Raw genomic sequence first — 24,216 nt, 5'->3', positions numbered from 1 at the left:
CTTGTACAGGCTCACATGCGATATCGTATGATTGACTGTGCAGCACAGCCAATCGCACGAGATCGCATGCGACCGCGGGTACGTGCAAATTGGGCATACACACTGCACGATATGCCGATTTGTCTTTCTGATTTGGCTAAATCGGGCCGATATCGTACAGGTGTGTATGCACCCTAACTCTTTAGCAATAAAGTGTCTGCTTAACAAAATACAAAAGTCTTTAAATATGGAAGGAAGTTTATTTTATATTTTAACATTGTAGCATCTAGTGTACTGAAAACAGATGTAACAAAAATACAAAGCTTTACAATATATACAGTTTTAAACAAATAAATATGTTTGTACATTGCACGAATAATACAACTATGTTAGACTTTATGTATCTACATCTTTGTGTTGCTAGCATGGTCTATTTAAAGTTCAATGAACTTATTTAATAAATACATCCTTTTTGGTGGCAATAAATGCTGCTATTACACTGTACAGCATAAGTAGATCTAACAGCATCTATCCATTATTCTGCACGACAACATGGGGGGAGAATTTAATTCAGCCCGGTGTGCCGCCACCATGCTCAGCTGCACACATTACCACTTAATACGGTAGCCAAACATTGCTAATTCTCATGTACACCTACATGGGGCGAGGGGCAAAATGACCAATGTTATTGGCTGCAAAGTCCCTTCGTACAATCGTTTTGGATGGGATTTGCGTCTACTGCGCCGCACTGAATTCCCCCCAGTGACTATAAAGTTTGTCACTCATACATGTAGCATCTTTTCATGTGTACCATGCATCTTGCTGATCAAGTACAAGAATACATGGAGATATTAGAGCAATGGAAGGGTGATTCCACTGGGTGTGCCATCTTTGTAGGAAACAAAAGCAGACATGACTTTTATATATTCATTTTAATAATGCTTGAAGAATTAGTAGTTTGGGTATCTCTGTCGTGCTAAGCAAACAATAGTACTGGCGCTTGTAAAAAATGTGTTAGTTTAATTTAAGATCTAAAGCAAAAACAAGCCAAAACACAGTAGCGGTGGCCAATGCATCCACAGAGATAAAACACAAAAGAAAAAAGTACATAGCGCTAATCAAATAATTAAAAATGTTAGGTTGTCTCAGTAAAAAAAAAACACACAAAGGGAAGCCAAATGGAGTGTAAAACATAAATCTATATAAAACGAAATAGGCATAAAAATATAAATGAATATAAAACATAAAGCAGCATATGAAAAAAATTATCACTAAATTAAGAGGCAAGCAAGAAAATCGGAGCTATAAGCAGACTACTTAGTCCATCTGGACGAAATACTAATGGGAATGAATGCAGGTATGATCTGGACCAATCTTGAAATAGTCTCATGCCCCAAAACAAGTGTGTGTTTTTTTGCAGAAACAACAGGTTTAATTGATCAGAGCTATACATTTTGGGCCTGATTCAGACCGACTCGCGAGCGCTGAGCGCTCGCAAGCGGGTCGATGTTGGCCCAGTGTGCATGCGAACGACGGAGCTGGCTCCATCGTGCGCATGTGCGAGACCAGGATAGCGACGGGCAAGCCGTCGCGCCGGGTCTTGTACCAAAGGGGGCGTGCTGTCGATGGTGAGTGACAGCACGCCCCCTTTAGTGGGCGTGCCGGGGGAGTGGCTGCCCAGACGGATGCGTTCCCATGGGAACACCTACCATCTGGGGCTGGCCCCACTGACATCACAAGTGATGTCAGTGGAGTGCTTTCGGTTCTGATAGAACCGAAAGCACTCCAGGGCTTGCAGCAACGAGACCCTACCACAAGGGTCTCGTCACAAGCCCGATGATCGCGATGGTCTTGACCTTCGCGACCATCTTCCTGGCCGACTTCCTGGTCACCCACAGCTATACGAGCGGTCAGGAGGCCGCTCTAAAAATTAAAGACGGCCCTGATTCAGAGCGTCCGGCTCTGAATCAGGGCCTTTGTCTTTTTATCTCTGTGGCTTTACCTACCTTGAGACAAGAGAGTTGTTTAGATAAACTAAATGGAATCCCTATATTTTAGTTATCAGGACAACAAATTATCACACATTGCCCAGTTACATGCCAAACATTGTGCTGTTTGAAGACATTTTGCAGTGTGGCTTAGAAAGTGAAAGCACATAAGATTGGTTGTTATAATGACGCCACCTTGTTCCTTCATACAAATTTTCATAAATGCTGAGAGTACTGAGCAGTGATAAATTAGAAATATTTACTGTACTCACAGACACTGTTATTTAGTTGAACCTATTTACTAAGTGCATAGAATCATTTGTTCATTGTGTAAGCAGGTTTGGAGAATAACAAAAGAAAATAAAAGGACATTTAACACCTTTTTAAAAACAATTCCAGGAAACCACATAGTAGCAGAATAGTGTACATATAACAAATGATGATGGGAGAACTGTGTTCAGCAATTTCACAGTAGCAAAAAGTCTAAAGAACAAAATTATATGAAAGCAAAATATATTTGTCTTTTACCATCGAAGACCCAAACAATGGTACCTGATCTAGGTCATGTGACTTCATAGACAAATCTCAGATACTCAAACACTTCTTCAGAGTGTCAGCAGCATCTCTAAGGCCGGATGGGTGATATGGAATAATAGGAAAAAACTAGTGGCGGTGGAATGCAGCCAGTACAATGTAGGGCTCTATATTTTGGAAATTGCAATATACAGTAAGATAGTCAAGTCACCTGGAGCTGTATCAGCCTATCCAGCCCATGCTTTATTTTGGTTGCCAAATAAACTATCCTGTTAGTTTGACAGCATACATAGCAGTTGGAATCATGGGTCAATAAGTGTTGTGCATTTAAAAGATTTCTGGAAGGGAAAAAAATCACAGTTCCTGAAAAACATATGGAAGTCCTAGTACAATGTAACATGGAATAACACACCACAATGTTACAGCATTGACAACCTGTGCGCCTATGTGCTGTGGACAAAGCAATATTCTACCTAACACTTCACTTGAAACTTGTGACATCACTGAGGCATGAGGTACCTGTTCCTCTTTGCCTCAGTGACTCTGTAGTGTGCAGTGAATGTATAAGTTGAATATATTTGTTGGCTAAGGGTTTCATGAAGCGTAGTGGATGTGCATCACAAAATGCTTTAGTAGATCACAGTACACGCCTATTACTCAGGAGGAGGACACATATGTAATGATGTACAATGCAGAAGTGTGAACACGTCATGTCTGCCCCAACCACTAACTTCATTAAATCAATCGTTTCCATTTTCACCCAACGTACTGCTCCGTTTACCGTCATTTATGTCTTATATGAATCATGAGAGTGAGGGGACATTGGCATTGCATCTATTGTATGTGCCACCTTTGGTTGTTTAAAGGTTTCTTTCACATTGGGCAAATGCGCATCTTTGCCAAAGTGCCACTGAAAGGTGCAAAATATGTCCAATGTAAAGTTTCCGATGAGGCCCAATTTCCGCCATCTTTCAGCTGCTGCAAAAATCAACCTGACGGAGTAGAAACGCCCATCCTCGCAGCAACTAGAGACCCTAAAAACATTCCAACTCCAATAATCTTGCTCAGCAATACTGGGATTGCTCCACAGAACTAGGCAACTACTCCAGTCTTTTCTGCTACTCTGCAAATGCCGGTGTTTGTGCCACAAACCCATATGATTTGGTGAAAGTCTAAAATGAGACACAACAACTATAAGCAAATAGCGTGCCTTGATCGATATCCTTTTTATATTGCCTCCATTATGTGCAGTTAATACTGATACATCTACTTTAAATATATGTTTGTATACCTGAACTAGTGTCTATTCACCTGACTGATTGTATTTAGATAGATACCATGAAATAAAGTACTACAATTAATGTTTTCGGCATACAGTTTCTAGTTTGTTCTCTAATGTGTCCAAAAGATTAAAAAATATATATTTTATTTAAAGTGAAGCAATTACCCCAAAACAGTGGAAGCAGCCACTTTGTGCAATAAAGCAACATTCATGAGAATGCACCCCAGGAGCCAGTGTCATGACTGAAAATACTTCACCAGAAACGAGTAACATCACTGAGAATACAGCCTATACATTCACTAGATACCAGTGACATCACTGATCATACAACATTTTGATTCACCAAAAGCCAGTGACATCACTGAAAATCCAGCTTATCCTTTCACCACAAACCAGTGACATCACTGATAATGCAGCCTATCCATTTCCAAGAAACCAATGACATCATTAAGAATGCAGCCTAACCATTCACCAGATATCAATGACATCACTGAGTATAAGCCTATCTCTTTCACAGGAGATCATGACACTCGTGCATAATCAATAACACTTCAGCCAACAAATGCATTTCTGCACTATGTGCAGACAACATGTGTGCTTAGAGACATAGCATACCCAAAGTTCATTTTAAACTCTTGAGGAAGCCATTTTCCTAGTCTCATGAAACGTATAAACATAATTTAAACTCTAAACAATAATACATTTGTTCTGGCAAAACAATCCAGTGTAAATAAGTGAACAGAACATAAAAAAAGGATTATCTACAAAATGTACAACCTACATTACTCAGAAAGTAGCATAAATAACACCTATATACAGTTTAATGATTGGCCCCATTCTTCCTGGTGGTTTTGAAGTCTACGTTATGAGAATCCAGAAAGTGTATAAAAAACATAATAAAAGGCTGAAGTTGTGGAGCGAATGTCTCTGTGAGTTACTGAGGGGAGATGTTGTTGCAAAGATGGCGTCTGTCTCATTCCTGGGCAGAGCTAGGTTACAGATATTCCCTTCACAACACGATGTGCACATCTGGGGGAACAAAGTGAATTCATGTTATTATTACATTAAAGTGAATTACTTTCCTTATACTTTAATCATTTAATTAGAGCAATTACTTTTATTAAAAAGTTGATTACACTTTATAACGATGTCTTCAAGTAAAGGAATACGTTCAATATATGCAATAAATAAACCACTGACATTTCTGTGTAGTTGGCTTAAAGTGTGTGCACATGAGAGGGTGTAAAACACCATCAAAGCTGTACATTTTTCAAATGTCTTATGAAGCCTACAAACTTTATTAATTCATTCTTAAAGATCCGCATAAGCACTTTTATATTTCATCATTGATTCTGATAGAAATCTGAAAAACCTGAACTGCTGGTAGGTGATTGGTAAATCAAAGTGAACCAGTCATCTGCACACAACCCATATAGTGATCGGAAATAGTATTCATGAGAATGAGCCAATCAATTCACTAGAAAACAGTGCCTCATGAGTATAAGTCACGTAGTGTACTGCTATAGGGCCGACAGGAAATCTACATGGCCTTGGTACTAATGGTTGTGAGTATGTATGAAGCAGGGGAGACAATGCTGCACATAAATACCACACAATCTTGGGGTGTGAATGCACCTCCCCTAGCAAGCTCGAGCCTCCAGACATAGACAGGTACTTTACACCGGCTTCCCCACCCCCATCTGCAGCCCTGGTACCAGCGATGTCAATAGTTCCAAGTATAGTTTTGGGCTAAAATGGATTCCTCCAATGTGTGTTGGCGACAGGCCCAATTTAAACCTTATATCAGGGATAGGCAACTTATGATTCTCCAGCTAAACAAAACTACAACTCCCAGCATGCATGCAAGCTTATGGCTGGTTTAGTATTAGAACCTCAAGACAGTTAAAGGTTACTTAAATAGAGTGTCACCTATAGTAGAATGAGGTTCTTACATTGGGGTTCCAGACTATAGACAGACACAGGGGCGGATTGGGACGGAAAACCAGCCCGGGAAATTTATGGAAGCAGCCCTAATAGGTGCAGGGTCTGTTGAGGAGGTGGGGACTGTCTAGGGGGTCGGGATCCCATCTCATAGGGTCTGATTCTGAGATGGACACAGTAGCCTCTGTCCTTGTGTCTTTTGCTGCAGTTGCGTCTGTGACTTTAGGCTATAAACACTACAATGCCCTTCCCTGGTGTATAGCCATGCGTTTGAAAATGCAAGTACTGAAATGCCAACTGTCAGTGTCTAAGGGGTCTATGTACTAATAATCGCGTTACTGCAGCGATTGTTATCGGTTCAACTCGCATGGGAATATTTTCATCTTTAATGAAAAAATCCCCGCTATATACCAAGGGGAGCTCGCAGGGACAGAGGTTGTGGTAACCACTGTCCCTGCAAAGTTGTATCACCAGCAAATTATAGAAGAATTCACGTTTGTGAAAGACTTCATCGGGGGAAGCTGGCACAGCGTAAGCTTCCAGAGCTGGCTGGGGCTGCAGGGGAGAGATCAAAAGATCTCTCTCCTGCCCCTGGAGCCCCCATTGGCTTACAGTGGTTTACAACATCTGAAGATGGTATAAACTAATGGGGCTAAGCCCTGAATAGCATCGCTTTTTGGAGTTCAGTACATAGAGGTCAGATCGTAGTCCCCATTGATAATAATGAGGACTGCGATCTGCAGCGCTAATTAGCACTTTGCTGGAGATTTCTGTGAAATCACCTGCATTGTGTTTTTAGTACAATACATAAAATTATGCAGAAACTGCAGTTTTTGCATAATATTATGTATCAAACAGCTTGATACATAGGCCCCTAAGTCTTTAGACAACCTCCTGTAACTACCTAGGAATACCGAACACATTTCTAACAAACTTCTTGGTGCATGCGTCTAAATCCGCACTGCAACTCAGACCCATGCGCAGACGACAAACAATGCACAAGAAAAAAAATAAAACACTTTGGCCCCCACAGGAAAAAAACACATTAGCCTCCCCAGGAAAAAAACAAAGCACATTGCCCCCACAAGAAATGCATAAAAACACATTATCCTCAACAATAAAAAAAACAAAATACACACCGGCCCCCGCAAAATAAAACAAATACACTGGCTCCCACAAGAAAAAAAAACACATTGGCCCCCACAAGAAAAAAAAACACATTGGCCCGCATAAGAAAAAAAAACACATTGGCCCCCACAAGAAAAAAAAACACATTGGCCCGCACAGAAAAAAATAAGACAATGATCCCCACTGGATAAACAAACACTGGAGAGTAATTCCCTACTATCCACGTGGAAACAGATGGAGAAGATAATCCTGTGGCAAGCGAAGCGAGCCACCGTCTCCAAACCGAGGCGAGCGAACCGAGCCCACGAGGGGACAAATTTCTTTGTTTGGTGGCCTTTATGGGTATGGGACCACACTTCCGCCCTCACCTCATGTCACTTCCAGGTCCTTACAATGAAGGGGAAATAAGCTCAACCCTACAGAAATCAATAAAACACAATGGCCCCTACAAGGAAGAAAAACACATTGACCCCCGACACGTTAAAAAAAAAAACCATTGGCCCCCACAGGAAAAAAAACTCATTGGTCCCTACAGGAAAAAAACACATTGGCCCCTGCAGGAAAAAAACACATTGGCCCCTGCAGGAAAAAAACACATTGGCCCCTGCAGTAAAACAAACACATTGGCCCTTGCAGGAAAAAAATAATAACACAGATCAGATGCAAGCTTGGAGTAGTAGTAGTGTGGGGACAGGCAGGGAGTAGTAGTAGTGTGGGGACAGGCAGGGAGTAGGAGTAGTGTGGGGACAGGCAGGGAGTAGTAGTAGTGTGGGGGCAGACAGGGAGTAGTAGTGTGGGGCAGGCTTGGAGAAGTATTGTGGAGTAGATGAGGAGTAGTAGTAGTGTGGGGCAGGCAGGGAGTAGTAGTTGTAATGTGGGGCAGGCAAGGAGTAGTAGTAGTGGGGGCAGACAGGGAGTAGTAGTAGTGTGGGTCAGGTGGGGAGTAGTAGTAATGTGGGGCAGGTGGGGATAGTAGTAGTGTGGGGCAGGTGGGGAGTATTAGTAGAGTGGGACAGGTGGGGAGTAGTAGTAGTGTGGGGCAGGAAGTAGTAGTAGTGTGGGGCAGGCGGGGAGTGTTAGTAGTGTGGGGCAGGGAGTAGTAGTAGTGTGGGGCAGTCAGGGAGTAGTAGTAGTGTGGGGCAGGGAGTAGTAGTATTTCAAAACAGGTGACAGAAAGGGAGTAAGAGGAGTAGTTCACCTCAGCTTATGGGTCTTCCTGGCCGCCGTCCCTTTCTCTGCCCTGATGGCTGCTACACATAGCCAGAGTAAACCTCCGTATTCTGCACCGCTCCTCCGGCTGCCATGCATGTCCTGCTGTCTACTCCTCCATCCCAGGCAGACTGACCACTGCATACACCCCGCCCCCCTGAATGGTCCCGCCCCCTGGCTCATCTTCCGCAGCCTTGCTCCTACACATCCCACGGAGCTGACGGTGGGCAGAGGAGGATGAGTATGCCAGCAGGTAGAAGTCATCGCTGTGCAGTATGAGAGAGTGTGAGTGAGGGAGGGAGGGGACACCGGCACCGCACAGTCAATGTGGTGCCTGGAGCTTCAGCTTTGCGTTCCATAGCGAAACGTAAACCCCAGAAGCACTGCAGCCGGCAGTCGGTGCCAGTCCTGCCCAGCCCAACCAGCAGAATCGGCCAGCCCAGCAAAGGGGTTTAGGGGTCAGCCCAGCGGGAACTTTCCCGCTGTCCCGGCGGCCCAATCCGCCCCTGTACAGACAGTAATTAGTTAGACAATGTCTAGATAGACATCAGATGTTAATAGTTAGACAAGGATAAAAGTTCGACACACTAAAGTTAGACATGTAAAAAGTTCAACAGGTACAAAAGATCGACAGGGTCAAAAGTTCGTCATGAAAAAGATCGACACAAAAATGGTCGACACATTTTTTATTTATTTTTTTGGATTAGGGTTAGGTTTAGGGTTAGACACTTACTGGAGAGTTAGGGTTAGGCACTTACCCCCACAGTTAGGGTTAGGCACCAGGAGGGAGGGTTAGGGTAAAGATTAGGGCTAAAAAAAATAAATTATTGTTGACCATTTTCATGTCGAACTTTTGACCCTGTCGACCTTTTGAACCTGTCGAACTTTTTACATGTCTAACTTTAATGTGTCTGACTTTTGTTTGTGTTTAACTTTTTTCCGTCTAACTATTGACTGTCTAACATCTTGTGTCTATCTAGACATTGTCTAACTAATTACTGTCTATCTCTTATACCACACCCCTAACATTGTGCACTATGTACTCTGCAGGTATAAAAATAAGAAACACCATATTTCAAATACTGAATTATGCTCATTCCTAGGTGGTTTCCTGCTCATGTCACAGTTCCCCTGCCCGAAAAGTGGTCATGGGGCAAAGGAACTGCAAAAAGAAGGCCACCCAGGAGTAAGCATAATGCATAATGCAGTCTGACTCCAAAGAAGAGTTCAGCTATTTGCAAATGGTGTACGCTCTCTCCCAGGCAATGTAGGGGTGCAATGCCATAGGATGCAGCCAGGGAATAAGGATACAGTATACAGCCCAAAAGCCAGTTCCAGTATTTGCATATTCAATTTGCATCCTCTCGTTCAGGCAAAAGGGGAACTCCAAATGTGTACATATCCACAAGAGACCATGTAAAAAGGTCTTTTTCACACAGGTGACAATGTAAGATCGGTAAGCTTGCCGTAGATGATCATGTTTAATTTCGAAAATTAATCTCTGGTGGCGTTCAGTTATTGGGGAATATATCCACCCAAATAGATAAGCACTCATGCCTTGGTGTCCAATCAGAATATAACACACTGCTATTTTTACAATCTCCTGTGTTGTAGGCATGGGGTGAAGATCTGGTGCAGCATCATAGTGGGCGTACAAAGCGCAATTTGTGTGGGCACTGGAGAACCAAGTGACTGACGATATTTTTAGAATGTGGTCAGCCCAAAAAGTGTTAAAGTATGCTGAGCACAGGGGTGAGAACAGCTTCAGCATCGTCATTAAAGGGGTTGATGCAGTTTTTATTTTATTTTTCAGAATAGACATACAAGTGCTATGTAAAGTCATCACTACAATCAGGAGATCCTGGGACCATCCATTTCATCTAATGAGACAGTTAAAAGGTTGACATGGTCATTAGGTCGACCATCATTCTGTAGACATATATTTGGGTCAATAGGGTTAAATGGTCGACGCAGTCAAAAAGTCAGCATTTAACCTGTCACCACTAAAATGTTGATACATAGTTTTTTCATAATTTTTAGGGTTCGGCTTAGACATTTTACTGTTGACATTCAGAACTAGTCTACCTGATGTCAACCTTCTAAATGTAAACCTTTATACTGTCGACCCTTTATACCACACCCAGTCTGACAACTGTTACTAATAATAATAATAATAATAATGTAGATTCATACCTTGTGACCCTGATGCCCATCTTCTCTGCATCCTGTACTCAGACAGTGCTCCAATGAGGCACAGCGCTTATTCACTAACAAACTCTCCCCCAAGGCATCCATGACGTGCTGAGAGTAACAATATCTTGTATCTTTTAAAAAAAACATATTAGGTTATTATTATATATCTCCATTATTTATCTCAAATTATTATTACATATACTATACAAACACAAGATAGTAAGAAAAATAATAAAACTGGATCAAAACCCCCAATAGGGATATTCATACTAATAAATATTGAATTATAAAAGCAAAGATTCAGTTACATAAAAATAGTGTACATCGCTCATTATTATATTTTTTATTGAGATGTGCATTATGTGTTTTTGATTTTGTTGCTATACAAGGGTCTCATATTTTGTGATCCTCTCTGTATCGTAATGTTTATCAATGTACGCATTTGTGCCTATATGTGCTTTTTATTCCAGATTTTTTGTTGTGGTATACTGTTGTTTTATATATGTCCATGCACTTAAAACTAAAAAAATATATAATTGCAAAATAAAAAAAAATAGTGTACGTCTGCCTCCGTGATGCAATCACACCCCTTTCCCTGATTCTCGAAGCACCCTTGTTGGGAAGTATGGCCTAAGGATGTGTCACTGACATCTAGGCACTGCCGGATATCTATATTTAAAGCCCACCAGTCATACAGGTTTCAGCACAGATCATCATAAACTTCACATACAATTCTTTCATTATAAAGTGCGGTAAATAATAAGTCTTAGATCAGTGGCAGGCAACCTGAAACACCTTGGGGGCTGCATGGGCGACTCTCTAACTTTCACATGGACCTTACAATATTGGGACAGATGTACTAAGCTCTGGAAAGTGATACATTGAAGAGGGATAAACTGCCAAACAAACAGCTCCTAACTGTCATTTTTGAAACACAGCCTGTAACATGACAGTTAGCAGCTGAGTGGCTGGTAGTTTATCACTCTTCAATATATCATTTTCCAGAGCTTATTACATCTCCCCCATTCTTATTCTCAGTAAAGTTAAATCAATCCCTTTTTTTTTTTTTTTAAAGATCTGTTTATTTTGGATTTTCACATTTCAAGTGACAGAAAAAATAGAAAATGTTACAAGCAGATATCAATAACAGTAAATAACAATGTGCAATAGTTATACAAAGGTAACATGGGAAAAGCAAACTGGTGTGTGGATTCAGACGCTAAACATACATTAGGGAAGTAGAAATATAGTCCCAGTTTGAATAATAATTCTATAACAGTACAAAAATAGCCCATAAACAATATTATAAATATCCCCCCCCAAAAAAAGTAAAACAATACATATGGATATCTGGATAAAAACACAAAAATAACAGCAAAAAATACAAATATTAGAAAAAAGGAGGGGAGGGGGTGGAGGAAGAAAGAAAGGCAGCGTTGCAGAAGAATCAATGAAGAGAGAATACGTGGTCAATATCAGGGTGATGTACAGAGCTTGTCCCCTGAGCATACATACTATATATAGGAACATCCAGGTTTACAATTGATCAAAAGGAAATACAATACATAAGAATTTCCTTTTCATTCAAGATAACTGTCTTAGTAAATACCATGAGGTAGTCTCAAACACCTTCAAAATCTGAGCTTGTGTAGGGGAGTCCACTGATTCAATATATGCGCCCCATTTTTTATAAAAGGATGTAACCCCTCCTTCCAGCGCAGGGAAAACTGCTTGTCTATCATAATACAGGGTCAAAAAGGGAGGGGAAGGGGAGGTCCAAGCACATAAAATGACTTTTTTAGCTACGGTGACAATGACAGTCAGTAATGGGACTATGCGAGATTTATCAGGGCCCAAATCCCAGTTTGTGAAATTAGCACATAATAAGGCCAACGGATCACTATAAAGTTTTAGGTGAAAAATAGAGTTAATAAAGATCATTACCTTACCCCAGAACTTTGCGATCTTAGGGCATGTCCAGAAATTATGAAAAAACGTAGCATTCGGGCGCCTGCATTTTAAGCAATCACCCGTCTCCCCTTGCACCATAAAGCTCCTGCGAGCCTGCGAAATATATGCTCTATTAATAGTTTTGATGTGAACCTCTTGTAGCCAGGAACAGCGCAAAAATGTAAGAGTAGCATCATAAGTATGCAACAAGCAGTCCATGGAAGTGACAGTAGCCAGGTCTCTGCTCCATGATAGAAATGTATGTTTCCATACCTTGTCATGCGAACTCCCCACCAGTACTGTAGTAAGATAATTAGTCTTATAGGGGTGTACCACGAGAAAGGATAGGAGACTGTGCAGAGGATCAGGCGAATTAGAGGAATGAACCGGGAATTGAAGAGAACGAGCATAATGAGTGGCTTGAAGGTACATATAGAATTGTCTGTGTGGAAAATGGGCATCAGTATGGAGGGTAGAGAAAGGGAGAATAACCCCACCTGGGTCGAAAATGTCCTTAATTAAGGCAATACCCTTCTGTTTCCACTGGCAAAAGCCAGAGTTATCTAGTCCTGGTGGGAACATAGGGTTACCAGTAAAAGGGATATACTTCGAGGCGGTATAGGGTCTAGATAGTTTGGTGCAAATAGCTCTCCAGGCCAAATAGGTATCATGAAATAAGACATTATGAAATATGTGAGTTGGGATAGATTTTCTAGGCGTATGCAACAAAGCAGCAGCTGAGTAAGGTGAAAACATAGCTACCTCAGTAGGGGAATGGGTATACGTTTCCCTGTTCAACAACCAATCACCAATATACCTAAAATGCACCGCCCTAGTAAATGTGAGAATATCGGGGAGACCCAGCCCTCCATGAGACCTAGGAAGTAGTAACTTTTCACTGCCAACCGGGGTCTGCCATCTCTCCACAGAAATTTGGTAAATAGCTGGGTGCAGGTTTTTATGTTTGCTAGTGACATGCTAATCGGGAGCATTTGTATGGAGTAAGATAATTTAGGAAAAGCTACACTTTTAAGTAATGTGATTCTACCAAGTAGGGACAGGGGTAGCATCTTCCAGGTATCCAGCAATTTAGTCAGTTAAGCAATAATAGGAGTATAATTAAGACGATATAGGGAGGAGGTAACCACAGGAATATTAATAACTAAGTATTTGAAATGGGAGGCTGGATGGGAGGCTTGAAAATGTTGATAGGCAGGATCCCTCAAATCCGCTGCCGTGATATTCGCAAGAGGCATCAATTCTGATTTGTGTAAATTGATTTTATACCCTGCAAATGATCCAAACTGGGCTAACAGAGAAATAATACTTGGTATAGACGAAACGGGGTTGGAAACAAACAGGAGCATGTCGTCTGCAAATAGTGACAATTTAAGCTCGGCCGAACCAATACGTATACCTGTAAAGCTATGTGACTGAAGTAGCGCTACAGCCAAGTGTTCCAGGGATATCGCAAATAAAAGGGGAGACATAGGACAACCCTGATGAGTGCCTCTTTGTACATAGAAGGGAGCAGATAGGAAGCCATTGCTGGATACCTGGGTGGAAGGGGCAGTGTTTAAAGCTTTCAATAAGGAAATAAATTTAGGAGGAAAACCAAATTTCATCAAAGTATAGTACAGGTGATCCCATGTGACTAAGTAAAATGCTTTCTCCGCATCCATGGAAATAATAACCTGTGGGCAAGACGAGACCACAGTCGACTTTGCGAATATTTACAGTGGAGTGGCGACCCCAGATAAATCCAGTCTGCTGATCTGAACCAATAACATCAGGTAATAAAACTTTCATCCTATTAGAGATAATTTTCATGAATAGTTTATAGTCCACATCTAGCAAGGATATAGGCCTATAGGAAGCACGCAGTGTGACATCTCTACCGGACTTGGGCAGAACCCTAAGTATAGCAGAGTTAAAATGTAAAGGTATAGAGGCTTCAGAAAGAATATCATTATAAAATTATACCAAGGGAGTGCATACTTGGGAGGAAAGGATTTTAAAGAATTCCCCAGAGTATCCGTCCGAACCGAGAGCTTTAAGTGCCTTTAAACCCTTAATACCATTGGAAACCTCATCCTGGCTGATGGGAACAGTAAGGGATTCTGCTTGCTCAGGAGAGAGGGCTGGCAAGACCAGTTTATCCTAGAAGTCCTGCTTCTGAGCATGATCTATGACAGGATCAGAATATAATCAGTATAAAATTCCCCAAAGGAATTAACAATGTCCTTCCCCTTTCTGGACACAGTGCCAGAGGGTGCCATGAGTGAGGTAATAGAAGAGGGGGTGGAATGGGTACGCAGCAGATTAGACAGCAGCCTCCCTGACTTATTGCCATGTTTATAAAAGTGGCAGCAATTCCGAAAGGTCTGGCGAGCAGCAGCCTGATCCAGAACCCCGCTGAAGTGCGCCCTAGCCTGTGTGTAAGCCTCACGAGTGGTGGGGTTAGAATCAAGTTTGAATACTCTAAATGATTCGGTCAGTTCTGCCTGGGCCTTTAAGTACAATTTGGAATAATCTTTCCTATATTTAGACATGTAGGTGATTATTTCTCCCCTAAGAACAGATTTGGCGGTTTGCCAGTATAAAGCCGGGTTATCTATATGTTCGTCATTATTCGTTGCATAGTCACACCATTTTGCTTCCAGCATATTACGAAATGTAACTGAGTTGGCTAGGTAGGAAGGAAATCTCCAAGGTTTATAGGATCCCGTATCTACCAAAGGAATCAGCGTGAACCAAATCAGTGCATGATCGGATAATCCGATGGGTTCTATACCTGCATCATCCACTCTGGAAAGCAAAGAGTCTGAAAGTAATGTGTAGTCTATACGGGACAGTGTGGCGTGGGCAGCGGACAAACAAGTGAATTCTCTATCTGTAGGGTGGAGTACTCGCCACACGTCTACCAGGCGTAATTCCGATGCCAGGGAAGGGAGGCCTAGGGACGGGGCAGCACGGTATCTGGAAGGAGGCTGCTGTCTATCCATGTAAGGGGAGAAAACCATGTTAAAGTCTCCACTAAAAATAAGTGAGGAGTCCATACAAGGGCATAAATCACCCAATAGAACCTGAAAAAACCGTCTGGAGTAATGATTGGGAGCGTACAAATTACATATTGCAAACCTCTCACCTGCTATACTAACGTCAGTGATTGTATATCTCCCCAATGGGTGTTAGTAGGAGAAGTGAATTTGTGGGGCCAATTGTTTCCTAATCAGGGTAACCACACCACGTTTCTTAGAGTTATAAGAGGCCGAGGCTAATACAGAAAATCCCATGGTGTTAAGTTTTAAAATTTCAGGAGGCAGTAAATGAGTTTCTTGTAACATAACCACATCAATATGCAATTTACGAATATATGCCAAGAGACGTTTACGTTTTATGGGGGAGTTAATGCCCCCCACATTCCAGGAACAAAATTTGAGATTAGTCATAATGCAATTTTAAGCATAGAAAAAGACCAGGGACAATGCAAATAATACATGAAAATATATAAATATGTACCCAAGGTTCATACAGCTACAGGTTATGAAACATGACATATTGCTGATAAGATAACCACTTGGAAATAGTAAAAGCTCTAGAGACTCTGCGATGCTGCTGGGAAAGGGAAATGGGGTACAAAGTAATAATGAGAAAAAAAAGAGAGAAAAAAAAACCATACATGGAGAAAAAAAATAAATAAAATAAAACAAACCAGGGCAAGGAACATGAGTCCTTGCAAGCCATCAGGCCAGAAATCAGGACTTCCCGGTGTATATATGGAATATATCAGTAAACACAAATAGGAGAGCAGTGAATAAGGCTCCAGGAAGCTGCAGCTAAATCTGAGCAGTTCACCTATATGCATAAACATAGACCAGCCATCAACATAAACAATGTGGGTGGAACAATGTGCAAACATATTGTCAGGACAGTCGCCACCGCCAGCGACAATAATATAACACAACAAATTGTAAGGCATAAATAATTCAAGTAATTGAAACAATTACATCAATAAACAGCAAAAAATAATCACATACATAGATCCAAAAATCGGGAACAATCTATATAGAGAGATCTAAACCTCTGTGATAATAGGCAATATAAAAAAGGTAGAGGATAATGAAACTTATAGAACCTATATGTCAGCCCTGAGAGTCCATATGGGAGCAAGAATCGTCAGCAGCCGTTTCAGTCTCCTTACGAAGAAATGCAGCAGCGTCCTCTGCAGAAGAAAAGTCCACAGAGGAGTCCCCAGTAAATATACGTAGATGAGCCGGGAACAGCAGGGCAAAGCGGCGATTATCCTTAACCAGGTTAGCACACACCTGATTAAAAGCTTTGCGGGCTCTTGTGACCTCTGCCGAATAGTCCTGGAATATGAAGATCTTGCGACCATGCCATGTAAGCGTGCGATGCTTTCTGGAAGCTTGCCATATTGCCTCACGGTGGAGAAAATTCAGACAGCAAAAGAAGGTCACTCGAGGTCGAACCTCCGGGTTGTCTCGCAGTGGGCCGATACGGTGAGCACGTTCTATCACAATGTCGCCACAGGAGTCCCGTATATCAAGCATATCCAACAGAGAGGTGGTGAGAAAACGAGTAAGTGCATCACCTTTAAGTGGCTCCGGGAGGCCGACTATGCGCAAATTGTTTCTCCTTGAGCGGTTTTCTAAATCAGCGAGCTTGTTAAGAATTTGATAATGTTCTTTCTGTAAGGCATCATGTTGTTGCTTCAGTAGAAAAACATCATGGAAAACCTCCCCCACCTTAGTTTCATTAGATTGCACCCTCTGTGTAAGCTGCAGTATATTGTGATTAGCTTCCTGGAGTGCTTGCTTAAAAGACTCAGCTTGTTCCTGCATCAGAGGAGCCATGGATGTTTTAATAGCTTGAACTATGTCAGCATAAGTGGCTAAAGCATGAGGAGGGGTTTCCAGGGCCTTAGAAGCAGCCTGTGAGGAAGAGGGAGAGGCGGCTGGGTGTGGTGACTGTGTGTGAGTTGTGGCCATCTTTGATTCACCCCTCACCTTTTCTTGCTTCTGGCGCTGCTGTTTAGGGGGCATGAGAGGTGTAAAATACTTCTCCATGCACAGCCAAAATGTTCCTTACAATAGCGGTGGCAAAGTCCCGACTTTTCAGACCCTCAGGAGGTCTGGGAGCAGTGTAAAAGCTGCAGCTATAAGGGAGCTGTCTCAGACTGCAGTCATCTCTCACGGGGGCGGAGCCTGGAAGTCTAAATCAATCCCTTTAAGACATCTATCCATAATATTTATTAGCAAGTATTTTAAACAAGATTACAAGCAGGGGTGGACTGGCCATCTGTCTCTTCTGAAGCGCAGATCTGACCTCTTGAAGGCCTGGCCGAGCAGTTCCGCCTCGCAGACCTCTGCTCGGCTGGCATTCTGAGAAGGGGGAGTTCTGCGAAACCACACCCTCATGACACATGGCCACACCCATTTTCCCACCTGCGGCGTGCTGCAAATGCCAAGTATTGCCTCAGCTCGTCCCTGGTTACAAGCTATAACAAACAAATACGACAACAAAGCAGTAAGGAGCTGACGGTCGTCAAAGTGAAGGCTGGGGGCTGCCTGTTGCCCATCACTGCTTTAGATACTTGTTGCAGCCAGAAAACTTTTCACAAAAAAGAGTCATCAACTCTGATGATCTCAACTCACCATGATGTCAACCAACCCTGAAACAAAACAAAACATTTCAAAGCCTTCCCTACAAACTAACACAGAACCCAGAGTGGTGTTAATACAAGCTGTCTGACAAATCTCTCAACTGTGTGTTTCCAACACACAAAACTATCATTCAAACAGAAATATTTACTGGCATAAGTAGAACAAACGACGTCAGAATTCTGGCAGCCTGCGAGTCTGATAAGTGATTTGCACAAAGAGATTGGGGTATTTACACAATATATGCTGGAAATTATTTCAACGATGTGCTCACAACAATGCTGCCAACACTAGAAAATATATTCTGCCGATGTTTTTACAAAAAAATAGCAATACACTAAGGGGCTGATTCAGAATTGCAGGCAGTTCTGCAGATGGATCTACTGCGCAGGCTCCGAACTCAGCGCACCCATCTCAGTCGCATCTCTACCTGCAGCTGAATGGGCATAACTGAGTGGTAATGGGGCATTCGCATATAGACTAATTAGGATGAGGACGTGTCGTGGGCATGTAGGCGGAATTGTGGGCTGTGCAGAGTTGTGTACGCAAAGATCTGTCTAATCTCTTGCACCGTAATAGAGCTGCTGCAAGTGCGAGCTGATAATAATGGCTATTTGGACAAGTGGATTCATAGAGGCGGTGAAGCTGCGGAGATTAGTGCCACTTGCCATTTGGGTGAATACCCGTATTTAGTTCCGTGCATGCCGACTTGCATGCAACTTTGAATCAGCCCCTTAAATTAACAAAGTTGAAAAAAATCTGCTGCCTACAACACTAATTTTCTGCATACTTGCCTACTGTCCCGAAATTCCCGGGAGCTTCCCAAAAATCGTGTGTCACTCTGGGCCCCCCGTAAGAGTGGGCAAGTCTCCTGGCTGGCACCACCCGCCCGCACACCCCGCTGGCGTCTGCTCCCCCCTTACATCATTAGCTGGTCCCGCCCTCGGCTACACAACGCGTCACGTCCACCCGCTGTGCCGAGCTGACTGCCTCCTTCCGGAAGAGGCAGCCAGATTGTCAGCAAGCCTGATTTTGTGATATAAAGAGCTTACTTTTATTAATTACAAGTTATTTATATAGCGCACACAGATTCCGCAGAGCTTTACAGAGAATATTTGGCCATTCACATTACAATCTATAATCCCTATCACAAATACTAGGGTTATTTTTTTGTTGGGAGTCAATTAACCTACCAGTACATATTTTGGAGTGTGAGATGAAACCAAAGTGCCCAGAGGAAACCCACATAGTTAGGGCTGTGGTGGGAATCGAATACATGACTTTACTGTGAGGCAGTCATTCTAACCATTACTCTATCAATGTACTTTTGTTTATATGGGTACATAGCTTTGTGAAATTATGGGTTACACTCCATGGGCCAGATGTTCGACCCTCTAACCTAATTTTTGTCCTTCATCTCATCACTCTTCTAGCAATTATAATCTGCTGTCAAATTCACTTAAAATGAAACAACTGAGTATTACCATAGTTTACAAATGTTATCTGCTCTGAATAGAAAACTATTGTACATTGATTAATCACAGTGCTGTGGTTTCCAGACACATTTTATCATGCGGAGAAAACACATTCTTTGCAGATGTTGATGTTTGGTAAATATGGGTTTACAATAGAGCAAAACTCTTTCCTCCTAGAAGTAAAGAAAACTCAGAGGCTGCGCTGAAACGTCGTCTCCTCACTAGTAGCAGCCGCCAGGTGAGGTGATGAGAGATACGCAGCAGGTGGGGCATAAATCACTGGAGCTGTCAGCAGACTGGGGGCATGAATATGGCTGGAGAATAGTACAAAAGGAAGGCAAATCACCAGAGGGAAAAATGTTTATCTTCAAATTACCAACAGTAATATAACAGCTCTTTCATCCAGTTAATAATACTAATAACATATTTACTGTGGTGGGATAAATGGGGGCAGACAAGTCCTACTCTGTTGAAAAGCTATACAATGTATAGCATAGGAACAGGCAACACAAAATTATTCAGGTGCTTCACAATAGGTCCTTGGAATCCATCTCTACAGTCCCCATTCCCTTGTTACACCTCTCCCACAACTCTAAATCTCTTGCTTCTTATGCTGCAGGAAAAGTGACCAAAAACGGAACAGGCTCTACAAGGGGCCACACATTAGCTTTGTGAAGAAGCATCAGAAGATTAGAGCATGATTATCCAGGTATGGGTGGCCAGTCATGCTGGTTAGAAGACACAACATCCAATCACATTAGGCCTGATTTAAAGTAGGGATGTGCGGGCTCGGATTAGTTTGGATTTTCCCGCCAAGTTTGGGTTTTTCCCGCCAAAAATCGGGTCTTAGAAAGAGGCAAAATGTCATCTTTCATGGACAAACATCATCTTTCAGGAAAATTTGGCGGGAAAATCCGAACTAATCCGAGCCTGCACATCCCTAATTTAAAGCCAAATGTAAAGATGGCCAATTTGTGTATGAGCAAACATACGTCTGCACACTTTAGATTCCCATGTCTGTGTTTTCAGTTGCACACATCTTGAGTAACCTTATCTAGCTAGCATGTACTGTACATGACTGCAGAGCGGCAGTGCCATAATCATCATCACCAAATCCGAAACTATAAGCAGTTAAATTTAGGTGCAAAATGTAAGTCTCATAGGCAACGTATTTCAAGATCTGAGTAACTAAAATAAGATGTATGTTATAGGGGTGTACTTAAGTTGAATATGCACATCCTTAATGTACTGCATTTACATGTTAACACCCTGATCCACCTCTCTAGACACAACTGCAATATAGTGCAACTCTTACACGGACACAAATTGAGTACAAGTGCAGCATGTCAATTAAATAATGTTGTGCAGATGCGCAACTATAAATTAGTCTCATAGACTGTGTGAACAGGGGCGCAGAGAGGGGGGGAGCTGGTACAAATTACACGTGCCCGGGCTTGCTGGAGGGGCCCGGCACCGCCCCCCCCTCCCTTCTACATCACAGCAGCCCGCACACGCTTCTGTGTGCTGGGCTGCAGTGGGAGGCTGCTCACAGCTACTAAGCAGCAGCTGGAGCAGTCTCCTATGCCTATGGGGGGAGCGATCACACTGATCACGCCCCCCATTGGCTGTGTGCCGGGCTGAGGGGCTCACAAGAAACCCTCCATAGAATCACTGGGGATTGGAACAAGAACTAAACCACTACTATAACCTGCAGCCTATATTTTAGTAGTTGCATCTGACGTACAGATCAAAAGTGTCGTTTGCTGTCCCCGTACCTTCCCAGCATACCTTACTGAAGATTTACTGTGAAAGTTGGATAAATCAAGCGCAGGAGGTTTTGTGCCCTAAAGATAGCAGGAATGAATATCTGTTCCTGAAGTTTCAGTGAAATACCATAAATAAAAAGGTCTCCTCTTCCCTTGGGTTCGTTTTGCTGCAAACATATTTTACAGCTTGTCCTGGGACAAATTAATATCCAGTTATGTGTCATACACAGCTATAAACATGTACTAGCAATTACTTCTGCATGGGGTATACTGCTTGTTTGTCCTCAACAGCTTCTGTAGCCTAGAAATTCTGTTTTTGGTATTTGAGACACTAGGGGGTATATTTACTAAAGTGTGGGCTTTTAGAAGTGGAGATGTTGCCCATAGCAACCAATCAGATTCTAGCTATTATCTTTTAGAAGGTGCTAGATGAATGCTAAGCAGATTCTGATTGGTTGCTATGGGCAAAATCTCCACTTCTAAAAACCCTGCACTTTAGTAAATATACCCCTAAGACTCCCTTAGTTTTATGCATTACATTTTACAGTCTCTTTTGATTACCCTGTTCATCATTTTTCAAACTTTAGTCAAAAGATCAAATGTAGTGTCCGTTCTTCTCTGAACTGCAGATCTACCTTGGCTAAGGTCAAGGTGCTATGTGCTAGTGTGTGTATACATCTGGCCAAGTTGTCAGAGCAGGTTCCGTCTTTCTGGGGAGAGCTGAAGATCCAGTTCCCCAATGGAAAGCTTTGGGCCAACCATGGGGAGAATGGGGCCCACCAAAGCCTTGCAGCAGAGACTGGCCTGAAGACCTCTGTCCCTAAGAAGCCTTAGCGGTCCTGTGGTCGAGAATTTCAAGGAGCTCCCCTAGCTTTGGCAAGGGGATTGACAATTTTCCCCTTAAGGGGCCTTATGTCTCTTGGAAGGAGAAAAACAGTGTCCTACTTTTAAGAAAGTCCAAAGACCCATACCCCCAGCACATACTGAGTACTGGACTGGGTAATTGGGGCACACTCCTTGGGCTTCAATCTAAAGGGGAAAAAGTTTGTAATTGTCATCTAACAATGTACCAGTTTGTTTGGAAGTGTACTAAATGCTGCTGTTATCTTGTTTATAACCTCTTGACCTCTCTGCATTGTAAGTCTGTGACCTCAATGCCAACCTTGTGCCTCAGCACACAACAGCATCCCTTAGATCATATATACTCTCCTCTCTCCATGTGTACCACTTAATCCAGCATGCAACATAGGAACTACCCCAGCTACTTTACAATAGAATAGCTACAACACTGTATAATCCCACTGATATGGAGGAATACACAGTCCATGGCATCATTAATGATGACATTACTATTACTTTAACCACTTGTCCTTAATTATGCACCAATGCACTTTGATATGCTCAGAGCAAATAAAATAGCAGGTCAGGTACTGCATGCAGAGAGGTAAAACTAAATCTGAGGAGCTGCCTGTTTCGCCATCCAGGACTCTCAGTCTCTCTCCCAAAACCAAACAGCATTATCCCCTCAGCTCTCCTTTGACCCCATCCTATATCTCCAGCTCTCTCTTCTTTACCTTTCTATTTACTCCCAGTACTCCCTCTTTTTTCCTCCTTATTGATCCCCCCCTCCTTAGCTGACAATCTCTGTTCTAGCTGTCACAATAGGTCCTTGGAATCCATCTCCACAGTCCCCATTTGCTTGTCACACCTCTCCCACAACCCTAAATCTGATATATCCTGTGTTAGTCTGGAAAAGGAAAATTTATAAATAAATGAAGCTCCCCCTACTGCCGCCATCCTAACTGCATACAAATGTCACTTTCAGGGAATTATAATATTACCAAGGATCTGTATTTTCTATCAGCAAAATCTTTTTCAAGCTTCTTTAAGAAAAATCTAGCTCAAGTGACCATCGTTGCCCGGGTTCAAATCTTCAAGTTATTAAGTTTTATTATGTGATGATGTCCAAATCCATTCAGTTGAAGACCCAGAACAGGCTCCCTGGGTCAAAGTTCTGCCCGGCACACTCTGCTGTGAGGTCTCACCGGGACCCCAACTACTCCATTAGGCACCCCAGACCAATTGCCACCACTCTGTATAGTTTTCATTCAAATCCATCATTTGAAAGGCCCAGAACTGGCTCCCAGAGGTCAAGTTCTACCCAGAGTCCGTGGGTCAAAGTTCTGCCTAGCGTACATCAACGGGAGATACGACTAGGATCTCAACCCCCTAGTATGTCTTCTGGGATCCAATGTTACCACTCTGTGAAGTTTCGTCCAAATCCATCCAGTGGAAGGCTAAGAACAGGCTCCACGGGTCAACGTTCTGCCTAGCGTACACCATCGGGAGGTCTGACTGGGACCTCAACCCCTTGTATGTCTTCTGGGATCCAATGTTACCATTCTGTGAATTTTTTGTCCAAATTATGTGATGTCATCCAAATCTATCCAGTGGAAGGCCCAGAACAGGCTCCCTGGGTCAAAGGTCTGCCCAGCGCACTCCATCATGAGGTCCAACCGGAACCCCAACCACTCCATTAGGCATCCCAGAGCAATTGCCACCAATCTGTGTAGTGTTCATCCAAATCCATCAAGTAGAAGGCCCAGAACAGGCTCCCTGGGTCAAAGTTCTGCCCAGCGTACACCAACGGGAGGTTCGTACTGGACCCTAACTCCCCAAAAACCTAGAAAAGATCCTACTGGACCACCTCATGTTGCTTTAATCCAATCTGTGCAGGTGTCTGAATGCATAACATGACACACAAACATACATTCAGTACAAACAAACAGACCAATACATTTTATATATAAGGCAAGTCACCAGGCCAGATGAGCAATGATCAGGTTCGTGGTGATCCTGGCTGGGAGCAGTAACCAGCAACTTACTGTATTGCCAATCGGTATCCGGATAGAAGATCGACAATGTAAAGATTGACGGTTGGTAAGTCGGCATCAGATGGTCGACAGGCAATAGGTCAACATTATCAAAAAGTCGACAGGCACAAAAGGTTGACAAGAGAAATAGTTGACACACAAATAGTCGACACATGCTTTTTCAACATTTTTAAGGTTGGGGGTTAGAGTTAGG

General features: G+C 42.6%; 2 protein-coding genes across 5 annotated transcripts in view; both read right to left on the bottom strand.

Moving 5' to 3' along the window:
* Positions 1 to 242: 242 nt before the first annotated feature.
* The window catches only part of LYPD6 (LY6/PLAUR domain containing 6), a 97,693-nt gene continuing 73,719 nt past the window's right edge, over positions 243 to 24,216 (bottom strand). For all 4 annotated transcript variants that reach the window (XM_088472390.1, XM_088472392.1, XM_088472393.1 and 1 more), the window contains exons 5-6: positions 10,255 to 10,385; positions 243 to 4,812 (exon numbers count right to left, since the gene is read on the bottom strand). In XM_088472390.1, coding sequence (XP_088328516.1) covers positions 4,642 to 4,812; positions 10,255 to 10,385 — 302 coding nt within the window. In that variant the 3' untranslated portion in view covers positions 243 to 4,641. The remainder of the gene's footprint in view (positions 4,813 to 10,254; positions 10,386 to 24,216) is intronic.
* LOC148523991 (uncharacterized) lies at positions 16,350 to 17,326 on the bottom strand. The gene has a single exon (XM_088472389.1). It carries the CDS (start codon positions 17,292 to 17,294, stop codon positions 16,350 to 16,352), a length of 945 nt encoding a protein of 314 aa, XP_088328515.1. The 5' UTR covers positions 17,295 to 17,326.

Source organism: Taudactylus pleione, unplaced genomic scaffold (genome assembly GCF_031769625.1).
Source record: "Taudactylus pleione unplaced genomic scaffold, aTauple2 ptg000122l, whole genome shotgun sequence".
In the NCBI taxonomy this organism is placed as follows: domain Eukaryota; kingdom Metazoa; phylum Chordata; class Amphibia; order Anura; family Myobatrachidae; genus Taudactylus; species Taudactylus pleione.
This window is presented reverse-complemented; position numbering and strand designations above follow the sequence as displayed.